The sequence below is a fragment of the Chroicocephalus ridibundus genome, chromosome 5 (genome assembly GCF_963924245.1).
Source record: "Chroicocephalus ridibundus chromosome 5, bChrRid1.1, whole genome shotgun sequence".
In the NCBI taxonomy this organism is placed as follows: domain Eukaryota; kingdom Metazoa; phylum Chordata; class Aves; order Charadriiformes; family Laridae; genus Chroicocephalus; species Chroicocephalus ridibundus.
Genome location: NC_086288.1, coordinates 72,175,104 through 72,188,943, shown reverse-complemented (window position 1 = coordinate 72,188,943; position 13,840 = coordinate 72,175,104). Strand labels below are relative to the sequence as shown.

Below are 13,840 nucleotides of genomic sequence, written 5' to 3'. Positions count from 1 at the left end.
GTTCCGTTTTAAATACTATTCACGCCACACAGGCTGCATCAACAGTCTGCAGCATCAATCTTCTAGTTGCCATTTTCTTTCCAGAATAAAGCTGCATCCAAGTCTCCAAGTATTTGTCCCATACATTCCCAGGTAAAGAACTTTCATCACAACTAGACATGAAGGTTTCCTGGCACACATTTGCAAAGCTGTTTCACAATGCCAGGCTTGACCTCTGTGTGGCCAGACACTGAGATTTTGCTTCAACCCAAGAATTTATTAGGACTTACATGAAAATATTCCTTCTTAACGTAGTACACATCGGTAGCATTTGAATACATATTTACAGATTTATTTGAACTTTTCTGAACTGCAATTCTACAACCGAGCAACATATCCATAAGTGTTTCATAAACTTTCAAACACTTACATATTTATACATATAGTTTTTGCATATATATATATAAAAAAATATTTTTGAGACTCAAGGACTGAGAATAGTCAAAAGGACATTATTGCTACATTTCCATATTTACAAAAACAATGCATAAACCCATTCAAAACACCAAGCCATTGCAAAATAAGTTTCAAAAATCCCCAAATTATAAAAATATAAATTTCAAGAACGAAAAAACCCAAACCTCTTTCAGCTAAGTGTCCGTAAAGTACCGAGACATCTATAATTATAACAACTAGTTTGTCTACAGTTGCTCTGAAAGCCAACACGTTACGAAAGAGCTTTTATAGCATTAAACTGAAAACGCTCAACAACAAGGATGCATAAGAGTGCCTCCAAACAACTGGCTAACTTTGGAAAGGTGCAACAGCCTAAGGAAGTTCAGTGCAAATGGCTAATTTTTGACTTCACTCTGAAAGACAGATTCCTGTAACAATAAACCAAATGCACAGTCATAGAAGGAGCGTGGTATTCAACGTAACCCAAAATATACTACCAGTGTGTGTATTTACAATTACCTTGCATTTGGGCAGTTAGTTACGCGTTTAAATTGCATGTAAACTCAACCAAAATCCTGGTAAAGTATAAGTTACAGAGTGCTTAAGTGCAAATAAATAAGTACTCAGCTAGTACTCTGCCTCTGAAAAATGCTTTTCTCGATGCCTTTACTAATTTCTAGGGGACAGAAACAAAGGAAGAAAAGAATTAGCAGTTTCCAATGGGAAGAAAAGGGGTTAGAAGATACTTGAGCACAACCCTTGGCTCAACAGATACTGACCCCAAAGCTTCACGTCTGGCAAACACGACTGAAGGGATTCTTTCTTTTAGCCCATTTATAAACTCGGTGCTTCCCAGTTAGGCTCTTCTTCATGATGATCTCTGTGCGACGACAGAAAGATGAAACGACTCGGGGCGGGGGAAAATAGCCCTTTCCAGTTAGCACTATCCAAGCCTGCCTGTGGGAAGGATTCACCTGGGTAGGACAAGATAAAGAAAGGGCCCCCAGGAGAGAATTTTTTGCCTCTGCTCTCGCTTAGATAAGATGACTCGCTAAACGGCCTCTCCTCCAGACACACGGTTTACTGGAAGCAGCCCTCCTCCTCTATTTTGACCAACTTGGCAGGGCCCACCTATCTTTGGTGAACATTTTTGGATGTAACTATTAGCCAAACAAGCATCGAAGCCCCAGGGCTCCCAAGGCAGGGGGACGCGGGAGCGGTTCAGGCTCCGTGGTGGGGTGAGACCCAGCGATGGGCAGCTCCGTCCCTGGCAGGGAATGAGCCAGTGGGAAGTAGTGCATATACCCACGGAAACCTCAGGACAGGTCTGCAAGGCTGACAGCGTCGGTGGGAAGATCCATGCTCTCTTCTCCCCTCCTCTGGGTCAAACCCCAGAGCTCCCGGGAGGGTTTGCTGCTATGCAGACCAACTTTGGAAGGGTCTTGGTCCCTTCACCTCTTTTGCCCAGGGACATACCTCACCCTCGCTGGCTTCCAACCTACGATACCTGCCTGGGAAAGCTTCTCAGGCTTGGCTGGATGCAGAAAGGGGTTTGCAAAGCCATTAGCTTCATATTCATTTATTTCTTCAATTCAGCAAAACAAGATTAACTAGAAAATGACTGTACGCTTTCCAGGCACAGACCCAGAGACGGATCACTGCAGATTTGGTTTGATATGTAGTCATCTTGTTCCGCACCCTGGCTCAGGATTTCTTTTGTTGGTTGCTTTTTTTTTTTTTTTTTCCTTCAGATCTGGCTCTCTACTGCAAATACACACAATATAGCAAAATATATACAGCTTCAGTTAACATTGCAATGATGCCTGTAACCGTGCTCAGCAGATTAAGTTTATGTGTAACAGTGTGTGGTAAAGGACAGCATTACAACAACGTTTCAGCTACACAGTGGTAGTAGTGAGTAAAAGTAAGAGAAATTATTGAAGTCATCCCTCTCTCGCCCCCTGCACAATACAAACAGCTAACATATCTGGGCTCCTCCTCTTCCAGATGCCACTCAAACATCTTCGCGTACCAGGAGAGGCTGAGTAGATGAAGCGCTGCTACCCACGGAGTTAATCCTCACCGAGTGATCTGGAGCGTTTCCTTGACTGGAAGGTGGAGTTGAAAAGTTCGCATAAACCTGCAGAAGCCAAAGAGCAGGGTCAATGCTGGGGTCCCTTCACGCGTAGTCGGAGAGCTCTCCTTTCCTCACCTTTTCCCACTGTGTACTACACACCAGCAGGGAAGGGATCCAACTCGGGTGTTTCTTTGTAAATCTAAAGACACTTTCAAAGGGTCTTGGGCTTAACTCCTCTTTTAAAGAGTCAAAGATCTCAATCTCAGTTATTTAAAACACCGCGGCCTCCAACTGCACACCAAATTTCAACTGAGCTTGAAAAAACACGGCTCAGGTTATTACTAAAACTCCCCCAGCAGCCTCACTAATATTTCCTTCGCATTCTTGCTTTTGTTTTAGTAATGCCTGCACCTGCCAAAAATACGCTACAGGATGCAATCGAACACCAGCAGCTTTCAGTTTCCTCTTCTCTCAAATTGTCAGGAAGCCATGTACTCGGTGCCCAAACAAGGCATCCAGAAGGTAAAAGGAAGCTTTATTTTTAAACCGGGTTTTAAACTTACTTTTTTAAAACCCAGTAACAACACAAAGTTATTGCCAGAGAAAATGCAAGTTTCTGATGTGCCTCCACTTTTTCTTTGGACTGTTTTGTCCTGTTACCCGCTCATAAAAAGCTTTTACTAGGGAATGGTCGAAAGAGCTGTGACTGCAGTGTGCCACGACATACCTCTGAGGTTCTATAAATAGAGCTACAGGAAGCAAGTGAGAAGAGGCAGAAGACCACCAAAAGCTCAACCCCTTCACCCAGAAAGCTTTTTTAATAGAAGCTAAGTATCCTTCACTTCTGAGCGCTTTCCCATTGGAATAGAATTGTTCAGTTTAAGATAAGATGAATTTATGCAGTACCATTGCATTTTATAACACCAAAATTGTTGTGCCAGGTCTATTTTGAGTGAGAATTGTCAACCATGCAAAGAGCCTTCTCCAGCTGGTACCTGTTTCAGGCATGGGCTTAGGCACCTCCCGGGTGACGGCACAACAGAGCAGAAGCGAGTAGCCAAGGCATCATTCCTACCACCCAAACTTACAGAGCAAAGCTCCATAAATAATACTGGAAAATTAATGAGTCGCCCAGAATCTTTTTGCTCCTCATGGCTCTAGTCTAATATCTTGCTTGAAAATGCTTCGACTCCAAAAAACTGATGATCCATAACTTACCCGGGGGGCGTTATCCGAAAGCTGCTGCTCTATCAGCTGTACGATTTGTTTAAATGTGGGCCTCTGTAAGGGATCGGCATCCCAGCAACTCTTCATTATGTCATACCTGCAAAAACACTGAAATTAAGTACTGCTGATGAGGAAATCCTGAGTTCTTATCTTGCCTCCCTTACAATTTGACAGAAAAGCGTGACCCGGTCTCACAGATTACCTTCTTCAAATGACTTTTAAGAATAGAAATAGCGCTGCTAACACCTGTGCTTGTGACAACAAAGGACTCGATACTAATGAGAGTCTCCGGAATTAGTTTGACAGCTTGCTAAGTGCCCATCCATTTACAAAACAGTGAAGTAGGGATGGCTCATAAAGAAGATCAGTAGCCAGTCCTCCTGCTGCCAGGAAGTACAGCACAAATGCAGATGCCGTGCAGTCTGGTGATCCAGCTCACTGACTGCTTTATCTGAATTAAAAACGTTTAATTATGTTCCGTGATCTGTCAATAATTTATTGACACGGAGCAGATGCCATGACAAAGTGATCAGATGGTACAAGGCACGAGTGTAGTTCATTGCTTGAAACAACACAGGCATGTGTTCTGGTAGTTAGATTACATTAATTATTTAATGCGTGAAAAGAACTTAAAAAAAAAAAAAAAGACAATGGAGCAGTGCAACGATGCCTAATGCAAGTCTGGAAGCTTCCCTCCCTTTGCAACATTGCTGATGCATGATGATCAGAGGTGGTGGTCGCTCACTTACATTTCAGGAGGTGCACACTCAGGGCTGAACATCCTGTATCCCTCCTTGATCATTTTATAGAACTTGGAGTCCACGGGCATCCCAGGATACGGGCTGCTTCCTGTTGAGAGAGCACGTGAGCGACGTGATTCCCGCATCTGCAGTAAAACCAAGATGAAACTGAAATCCCCTGAAGTACAGAACTTGAAGTAGCTTACCTAAAGAAAAGAGCTCCCAAAGCAATATCCCGTAAGACCAGACATCACTCTCAAAGGTGTAGACGCAATTGAAAATACTTTCAGGTGCCATCCACTTCACAGGAAGACGAGCCTTTCCAGGGAAAAGGGAATAAATTAAGACAATGGACATAAGGCACACAAAATTTACAAGATAAAAGTAACCTTTTCTACTTCTTATGTGTTTTAAATACTCATTAAATCAAGAAATAGAAGTATCCAACCAAAAATGAGAATGTCAGTATTTTAGTCTCCGAGTGCTGCGTGGTTACAGATCCATCTTTCTGTGGGTCTACCAAACTCGTGCAGTTCTTTGCACTTTGATTTTCTGTATACTGTGTGATTCCTTCTGTCTTGTTTATAAGGGACGGCAGGAAGTCAGAGCAAAATAATATATATGACCATGGCATGGTTCCTTAGGCAAACGTGCACGTCTAATTCCGTGGACTGGCTACATAGGCACACGGATGAGATTCACATAGTCAAGATGCTTCAAGGCTTTAATCAACAGTTAAAACATCTGCTTTAGCTCCTTAGCATATCAGAAACAACAAAAAAAAAAGAAAATTCACATGAAAGAAATATATATTGACATTTTTCGTAAGTTTGTGTGGAGGCAGACATCCCTCAGGAATGCTAATTGGAGCAGAGGAAAGGGCACAGAAAGCCTTTGGATTTGCTTCCACCTTCCTCTCCCTGCTTTGCCCTTTCCTTCTCTGATTGTAGGAGCCGGTCAGGCTTCTGTCCTCTAAGCATCTGTCCTGCTGTGGGAGAAACCAGACCTCTTCCTTTTAAGTGGTCTTGCAACGATGTGTCCAAAGATGGACTGGATGATCTCCAGAGGTCCCTTCCAACCCCTATCATTCTGTGATCCTGTGATATATTTCAAACGTGCTACAGAGAAGATGTCTTGTAAGGAAAGGAGACCCAACAGAGAAGCAGGTAAACGGAAAGGAAAAGAAACAAGGTGGAGAAAAGGCAGAATTTGCTGAGGGCCAGCTCACCAGAGGGGCAACCGGAGCTGTTTATTTCCTGAACGAGACAGACAGCAAACACTCTTCCTGGCCAAGCCCCGAGCTGCTGTCAGCAGCGCTGCCTGCCGGCAGTGTCCATGGCGAGGGATGTCCCAGCATCTCCTGATCCGCTTTATGATCAGGCCAGATGCAACCAGCTGCCTCCTGCAGCCACTGCTTCCACTGTCCCCAGGCAGCTGCAGCCTATCCTCCTCTGACCTTCTCAGGATACGTAAAATCCTATTGTCAGGCAACTCAGAAAACTTAAAGGGTAGCCTAAACATTTGAAAGTTCATGACTTACTGCCCACTTCCCTCCTAAGCTGTCAGCCTGCACTTCCTGCTCCCAGGAGCCTTGACTGATCAAGCAGCTCCTGAGCCTGAAAGCAGATTTATTACACAAACGCCACTCAGTATTTTGCCAGGACAGCCATTCCTCAATTATTTCTGCTCCTGTTTTTCCCTAACCTCAACTTCTAGGCACCCAGTGGCTGGTACCACCATTGTTTTTGAAGACAATCAATAAACCCATCTCTCCCGTAGCCTAAAACAGGGATGCTGTAGGTACACGGGTGACAGCAAAGCAGCAGAGATATCTCAGATACCTAAGGTGCCATGGACCGATCGGGGTTCACCAAGCATGGCAAACCACTTCAGTGAGAGATGCTCAGGTGTGGCCCAGCTTGCCCAAAGCCTGGATGGGCAACCTTTGGTTTGTGTACTGTCAAGTCCCTAACGAAGGACCAGCCCCTGACCATGGAGCTCTCAGTGGGGCTGAGGAAGAGGGCTGCCTTGCTGAACATGGATCTTCTTTGAAAAACGGTGCAAGTGAAAACAAGCGTACTCTGAAGGCAGCGGACGGCTGCACGTATCTGGTGCAGACTTCCAACATTAATCCAGGCAGCGCAAATCAGTTTAAGAACCCCATGCCTGTATTTCGTAGCACACTTCTCCGGCTCAACCACCGACAGACTCGATTTTCTTTTGTAGTAGGGCTCCTTTTACTGCACTAGCACTTTAAAGGGGACTTCGAGTACTGCCAAGGTAATCTGCATCACTTCAAAGTGCCTTTGTACCCCTGCAGAGGTCTAGTACGTACCAGCGTAATCGGTACTCTTCTACATAGGAGGTTTTAAACTTTCCTCATCAAAATATAGTGTCTTGTTCCAACCCTCTTACAGGCTTTGAACTTCAGCTGCAAGTCAAAGCTGGTTTTGTAACCCATATGAGCTTAAAATCTGTATATGGAATCAGACAAAACCTCCCACTCTGCCCTAATCAATGAATTCACAATTCAGAACCCGGTTTCTGTTGTCTGAGTGACGCCGTATAGCAAAGAACAGGATGCAAACCCCTGATTATTTAGATATTTTTAAAATAAACTACTTCAGTAATGGACAAATACAGCAACGCCCAGGGAAAAAGTTTCAAACCAATTATATTTAGGATCGGACCACCACAATATTCCAATGGCAAAACTTGCAATTACTCACGGAGCTGTAACCTTTAGTACGTTCAGATATAAGAGAAAGACTGGGCGTCGTATTGGTGCAGCAAAAACATCTCATCCGCTACAACATACATTCAGATACCAGCACGTCTTTTCCAGTATAACAACATGTATATACCAAGGGTTTGGTATCTAGATGTACACATCTACATCAGGAATTGCCCCTCCTCATGTTCCTGACCAGCACGGATACATACCAGGATTGGGAAATCTAGATTTCCATCTAAGAAAGACTGTTCTTTGCATGTCAAAACAACAGGAACTCCCCTAACTTAAAACAGGTGGATAAAGTATCATATATACTTACGTTTCCTTTGACCACATAATTTGAGTCATTCCTTATATCTCTTGCCAGGCCAAAGTCACAGATTTTTGTTATTCGACCATGAGTTAGAAGAATATTTCTTGCGGCCAGATCCCTATGAATGCACTAAATAACAAACAGACAAACAAACAAAGCTATTCATAATATCCTTAACAGACTGTTGCTTGCTTACGTGTTTACTTAGCTATATAACTTACTGCATTATGCATTTTATGGCAAGCTGAAAGTCATAATGAAGCCATGTGCTAATAAGCTTACTCAGATGATTAAACATTCTGGTGGAGTATCTTTACTCTCATGACATTGATACACATGGTTAAGGTTTTCTATACATTTATTTTAGAAAAGAGCACTTGCAGTCACTTTGAATTTTCTACTGTTTCATGTTTGCAGCTAAAGTTTAACGTACTTTTTCGCTGATTTTTTTATCAAAAACATCGCTGGCTTGTTTCCTAACACAGAACAAATAAGGGGAAAATGTGGTTCGTTTCTAAAGTAATTCCAGTCTTCTATTAAATGACTATTGTAGTTGAAGGAAAAGCGCTGAAAAGCTGAAAATAGGGAAAATTATGGTAACAACTTCAAAGCACACAAATCCGGAAATGGAATCCCATTTCAGAAATACTCCTCTGGAGGACCTGAATTATTAGAGTACCTAGGAGAGCTTTAGAAGCATTTGAAAATACTGGGAAGTTTCACATGCCAGTGTCTTTCAATGACGAGTCATGCATTCAGTGACCCAGCTAGCTTGTATTCCAGTTTTCGCTTGCGAAGTGTGTGCAGGTGTTTGTCAGTGCAGCTCCAGAAGGGTGCCCGAGTTTCCCAGCAGCTGTCTTTCTTTCTGTGCAACTGCGGAGAGCGGAGGGTAGTTCTCTAATAAAATGATCTCTTTTTCCATCTGGAAAGGAGAGTCTTAAGCTCCTGCGTTACTGATGGTATAGAGTACGCAGGGCGCAGCTGTCTAAAAAATAGCTGAAGATGGTTCAGGTTTTCTTTTTTCCTTGAAATACAAAACTTTAGGAATTCCCTACCAAAAAATGAGTTAAAATATCAAGAGTTATGCAAATCAAACTCAGAACATAACTGCAGGTTGCATAAGCAACTTAATCTCTGTCCCTTCCGCATGCTTACAGGAGGAACTATTTCTAATGACAGTTACCGTCTCAGGGGACTCTCATTCACCTCCTGGTCCAACATATTCTGCACTTTCCACGCGTGAAGTGCGAGAGCACAATTGCACCGAATCAGTGAAGTGAAGGAATGGCCAAGCATCTGGCATGTCTCTGCCTTGTCCCTCCAGGATCAGTGCAGTTTGCATTGAATAGACTTTGTCCATTGGAGGAAGCCCTGTCTTGTGATTAAGGCACCGTGTGCTTAACAAGGGAATTATCCCCCCAGGACAGGCTCCCATCAGGACTCCCGCACAGAGGCACTTTTATATCTCTGAGCCTTGATACACAAGCAAGTTGCAGAAGAGCTGCTGATCAGCGCCCACCCTCCTTCCCTGAGGATGTGAGGCAATCTGAAGCATCTTATCCATCAGCCCACATTCCCCTGCATTTACTACCTGGAGCTACCAGCATCTATGTACACAACGACCGGAGAGGACCAAGCACAGTAATGTGTTAGCGCAGTGCAGCTTAATTCTGGGATAAAGCCGTTAATTCTGCACTGCCAAGGCGATACTGCACGCTACTTCCCACCCTCATGGCGAGGTTATTGCCTTTGCTACTCAATGCCACGGTGTCTGATCGTATTAATGGAAAGCCTGCAAAGAAAACGGTCACTGGGAATGATGCATAGTGAATCCCAGGGCTATTCTATAGGAAAATAAAAAGAAATAAAGAATACGTGCGCTAAGCACGGGGCATACTGAATAGCGAAGGATGCAGGAGCCTGGTGAAAACTATTAAAATCTGTAATATAATGTGTTTGCCTGTCAAGACTGGTTTGAAGCTGTTGATGGATGAAAAAATAAACTACAGGGTTTGGAAGGAGGAGCAGTGAGGGGAGAAGACAAGTGTAAGAGCAAATATTAACGTGGACTTCTGGAGCAGAATTAGAGCCACATTTCCCACTGTTACCACAGGATCCCAAGATTACCTTATTTTCCTTAAATTGCCTAAGTTTTTGTGCTTTATCCAAGGTGCATCTGTACAAGCCTATCTCTACATTAGTTACAATGTTACATGTTACATGGCATTTTTCTAATAAAATGTGAGAACAACCATAGGAAGATCATAATTATGCTGCGCTGAAGACTTCTATTCATTATAAATCCCTTTCTGTTATGCAATACCTCTCCTATGAAACCCCGAGAAATGTCTATTATGCTCAGGGTACCAACGAAGATCATTTGTGGGTCTCCAGGCTGGTTTTGTCTTTCCAGAAAATTAAAAAACAGGACGCATCCTGTGCGTTAAGCCATACTGCTAAAAGAAAAAGAAGTATGTGATGTGATACAGCTCCCCTGTTTAAGGCAGTATTCTGCATGAGAGAAGTAGCAAGTGCAGCGTTGTTTAAAACTCATGCGAATAGATGGCTTTGCAGCTATCTTCATACTGTTACTTAGTTTGAAAACTCTCCAGCAGTGGCACAGAAAATAAATCTTAAACTCTCGAGTTTTAACTGCTTTTTGAAGGTGTCCACATGTTGAGGTTCTGGCTCTTTCCTGAATTCCATTTAATTCACAGACACCAAAGAGGACTGAAGAAATAACTCCTCGGGGTTCCTATGGGTTTCACCACCTCCAAAGCCATCGGGAGTTCTCATGGAATGATCTGGATGCTCCAGGAAACAAAGGAAGGGCTGAAGATCAAACCCGAAAAGAGGCACCACCCAAGCTAGGCAGGGTTCAGCTGTGCCTGCCGCCTCCCAGCACACGACATTATTCATCAGAGCAGCCCCGGGGTGCAGCAAACAGACTTCGCTGCACTTCCTCGCCTCCGTCTCTTCTCTTGACATTTCTATGACTAGTTTCTGTCCATGAACAAGGCCACTGACTCTACTACTAGCCTGAACTGTGGATACACAGTACCACTGCTTCACGTTGACTACCGTGCACCCTATATTCTGTTTTATGGGCTATAAACCAACACTTTTGGCCAATGAGGACAGTACAGAACTCCAACGTTAGCCAGAGCTTCAGGTACAAGGGGCATACCAGTTTGCAGTGCTTGTTGAAAAGAACATGGAAGTATTTCAGCATTTAAACATGCAGATCACGTTAAAACACTGAAAGTGATGCCAAAGGAAATCAGAAATCTACTGATGCTGTCCAGCTCCCACCAATTCTTAACTTACGTTTTTGGAGGCAAGGAAGCTCATGCCCTTTGCCACCTGGTACGAAAAGCTTAGTAGATCTTCGACGTCTAGAGCAAGCTCATCATCTTCCAACATAGAAAGGGTAACATCCTGATCGGTGTAGGATCCTGTGCAATATAAACAAGAACAGCTTTTGAGTGGACCAGGTATAATCATTTAGAAACACATTTGCCTTACGTTAAACAAAATAGTGACCTTACCAAGTACCAGACTAGAGCCACATAAATAACCCACCGCCAAAAAGGAAAAAATAATCCTGATACTCCATTTAAGTGCGAGGAAAAAACAAGACATATCAGTCTTTCTTAAGCCTTCTCATATCACTTCATGGGCTCTAATTCTCCCCATCCATGAGAGAAAAGTACGATAAAACTGAAAAAACCCCATGAAGCCCTCCTTCATTCCCGCCAGCAAACAGAATTCCTTGTCACTCACCAGACTTCACTGGTCGTTTTTTATCAGCTTTTGGTGGGACTGCGTATGACACTCCTGGTTTCATGTCCATGTACTCATTGGCAACATCGCTGTAGAGGCAGCAGATGAAATAAAACATCATTTAGCGAAAAAGGTCTCGGAAACCATCCAAACAAAAAGCCAAGGTTACGGCAACCCTCTGAATATAACGCTTTACAAACCATCAATGGAAACTCATGGGTGCGCAAAAAAGATGAGGAAAGGCCTGTTCGTAAAGAGAGGTTTGTCAGTACAGCCAACCAAAGGTCTCAAAATCCGGAGTTTGGCTCAGGTGAGCAAACAAAACCTTTCATACTTATATTGTTTATACAGACTTCATTCTCTATAAATTAACATCCAGATGTTTCACAGGACCTGCTAGTGCTTCCTTCTTCTGCTTAGGCCAACTTCTACCAGAATATTTCAGCAACTCAAGTGGTAATTGAAATGCAGAAGACAAATGGTAAAAGATGTTAAATTCAGAGATTCCCAAGTTCCAAAGGGGATTCGTATATGTTTTGAAGAATCAGCCGAGGCTTGGGACAGCCATCTGCTACATTTTTTAAGTTTAAGTTTTCTTATTGCTATATATAATTCAAATGTACAGACTTTCATACTATACGGTTTATAAATATACAGTTAGGCACCTTCCGAAATGATGGATGTACTTTGGCATTTTTCACTTCTTTGCCATTAGAACTCATATACACAGCCCTTCCGTAGCCTGAAATATCTGTTTAGTTTATGAACAAGAAATGCAGCCACGGACCTAACATGGAAAGGAGTAATGAGAGCACCAATAGCTTCAGTCACCACTACAAACACATCTGACACATTTAGCGGCTGCAGCTTCACAGTAAATACTAATATGGGTTGTGGTGCCCAGCGACAGGATGAGGGGCAACGGGCACAAGCTGGAACGCAGGAAACTCCATCTCAACATGAGGAGGAACTTTACCCTGAGGGTGGCAGAGCCCTGGCACAGGCTGCCCAGAGAGGTGGTGGAGTCTCCGTCTCTGGAGACATTCCAAACCCGCCTGGACGCGTTCCTGTGCAACCTGCTCTGGGTGACCCTGCTCTGGCAGGGGGTTGGACTAGATGATCTCCAGAGGTCCCTTCCAACCCTATGGTTCTGTGATTCTGTGAGAATTTGGTAAATACTCCGCCATTAATACCTCATTTTACAATACGTGCTCAAGCAGTGAGATTCCTGCACTGAAAAGAGGGCACACCTCCAATGGCAAATCACAGCTTTGTGTTCATCATCTCAGTGGTCCCAACATCTCTGCAGCATCACCAGCCATCCACATATTACCACTGCACAAACAGCTTCACCAGCGTTACGTTTTGCTGGGACAAAGGACTTTACCACTTCCTAAGGGTCTGCCTGGTTCTTTTGTGTCTGCCAACACCAAGTAATGGGCCCACTGGGGCAATAAACAGAGTAAAAATAAAAATGGGCAGGTACTGTAACAGCCACTCTGCTTTGGCAAGTTGTGTCTTTGCGAAGGGAAGGAGCGAGCAGGAAATCTGCTTGGAAACGTACCTGGAAAAAGCTCTGGGCTGGTATCTAAAACAGAGCGGTTAAAAATATACAGATGAAGGAACTGAAAAAAACCAAAGTACACGAGCAATCCCAGAATCGTGACACAGGTCGTGTCATCACAAAATTTAGCGAGCTATCGGCGGCAGCCTGCCACTGACACAGTAAGGGGCTGGTTTGGTTTTCTAAGAACTAATTTCTGAAGGCAGGAACTTGGGAGGGCTCAGACTATTAACACCCCAACACTGGGGGAATTGTCATTCAGGCTGCTGAAGGAGCACTGCCAACGTTCAACGGGAACGATAAACACAAATACGTATGAAAATCGGAGCCAAGGAGTTGCACGAAATAACTACAGGAAATTTGATAAAGAAGGAAAACAGAGAGTGTACGTATGCAATCAATCGCGCTCTGTTAGAATAAACCACCCTACTGTCCAAATCGCCTCTTTAATTAAATTGTTTCCTCGCACAGCAAAGAATCTTCAAAGCCTACTGCATGAAAGGTTTCTCCACGTCTCTTATCCCTAATAAACTCTGGTATCTGCTCCTTCCCACTCTTCTAAAAACTCATTTCAGCAGGTCATACTTACGCCGCGGGCTCTGCCTGATGCAAAAGGTTCTCGTAAACGGCTGTTTCTGCATGTTCTTCATGTTTCGGACAAATAAATGAATCCCGTTTCCGTCTCAGAAAATTTAAAAGATCACCATAGCAGCAATATTCTGTAATGACCAGAGTGGGACCTGTAGATGTACGTGAGGTTTAGAAAGCAGGTGAGTATTGTTTTTCAAGCAGAAAACCACACATAAAGATAGCATTCAGCCGAGGACACAGGCTGGGCTATTAAAAATCACACTGCCTGGTGCTGTCTAGACTTGAAAAGTTATAGACAAGTAACCCAGCATCTTCCCTTTCACAGATCAGCAGCTACGGTCCAGCGAAAGCTGTGTCGCTCCCAATTAATTTCCCC

General features: G+C 43.6%; 1 protein-coding gene across 1 annotated transcript in view; it reads right to left on the bottom strand.

The window, feature by feature from the left end:
• Positions 1 to 1,311: 1,311 nt before the first annotated feature.
• KIT (KIT proto-oncogene, receptor tyrosine kinase) overlaps positions 1,312 to 13,840 on the bottom strand; it is a 57,837-nt gene continuing 45,308 nt past the window's right edge. The window contains exons 14-21 of the mRNA XM_063336644.1: positions 13,463 to 13,613; positions 11,310 to 11,398; positions 10,854 to 10,981; positions 7,533 to 7,655; positions 4,686 to 4,797; positions 4,489 to 4,588; positions 3,731 to 3,836; positions 1,312 to 2,575 (exon numbers count right to left, since the gene is read on the bottom strand). Of these exons, the coding sequence (XP_063192714.1) occupies positions 2,450 to 2,575; positions 3,731 to 3,836; positions 4,489 to 4,588; positions 4,686 to 4,797; positions 7,533 to 7,655; positions 10,854 to 10,981; positions 11,310 to 11,398; positions 13,463 to 13,613 (935 nt within the window). The 3' untranslated portion in view covers positions 1,312 to 2,449. The remainder of the gene's footprint in view (positions 2,576 to 3,730; positions 3,837 to 4,488; positions 4,589 to 4,685; positions 4,798 to 7,532; positions 7,656 to 10,853; positions 10,982 to 11,309; positions 11,399 to 13,462; positions 13,614 to 13,840) is intronic.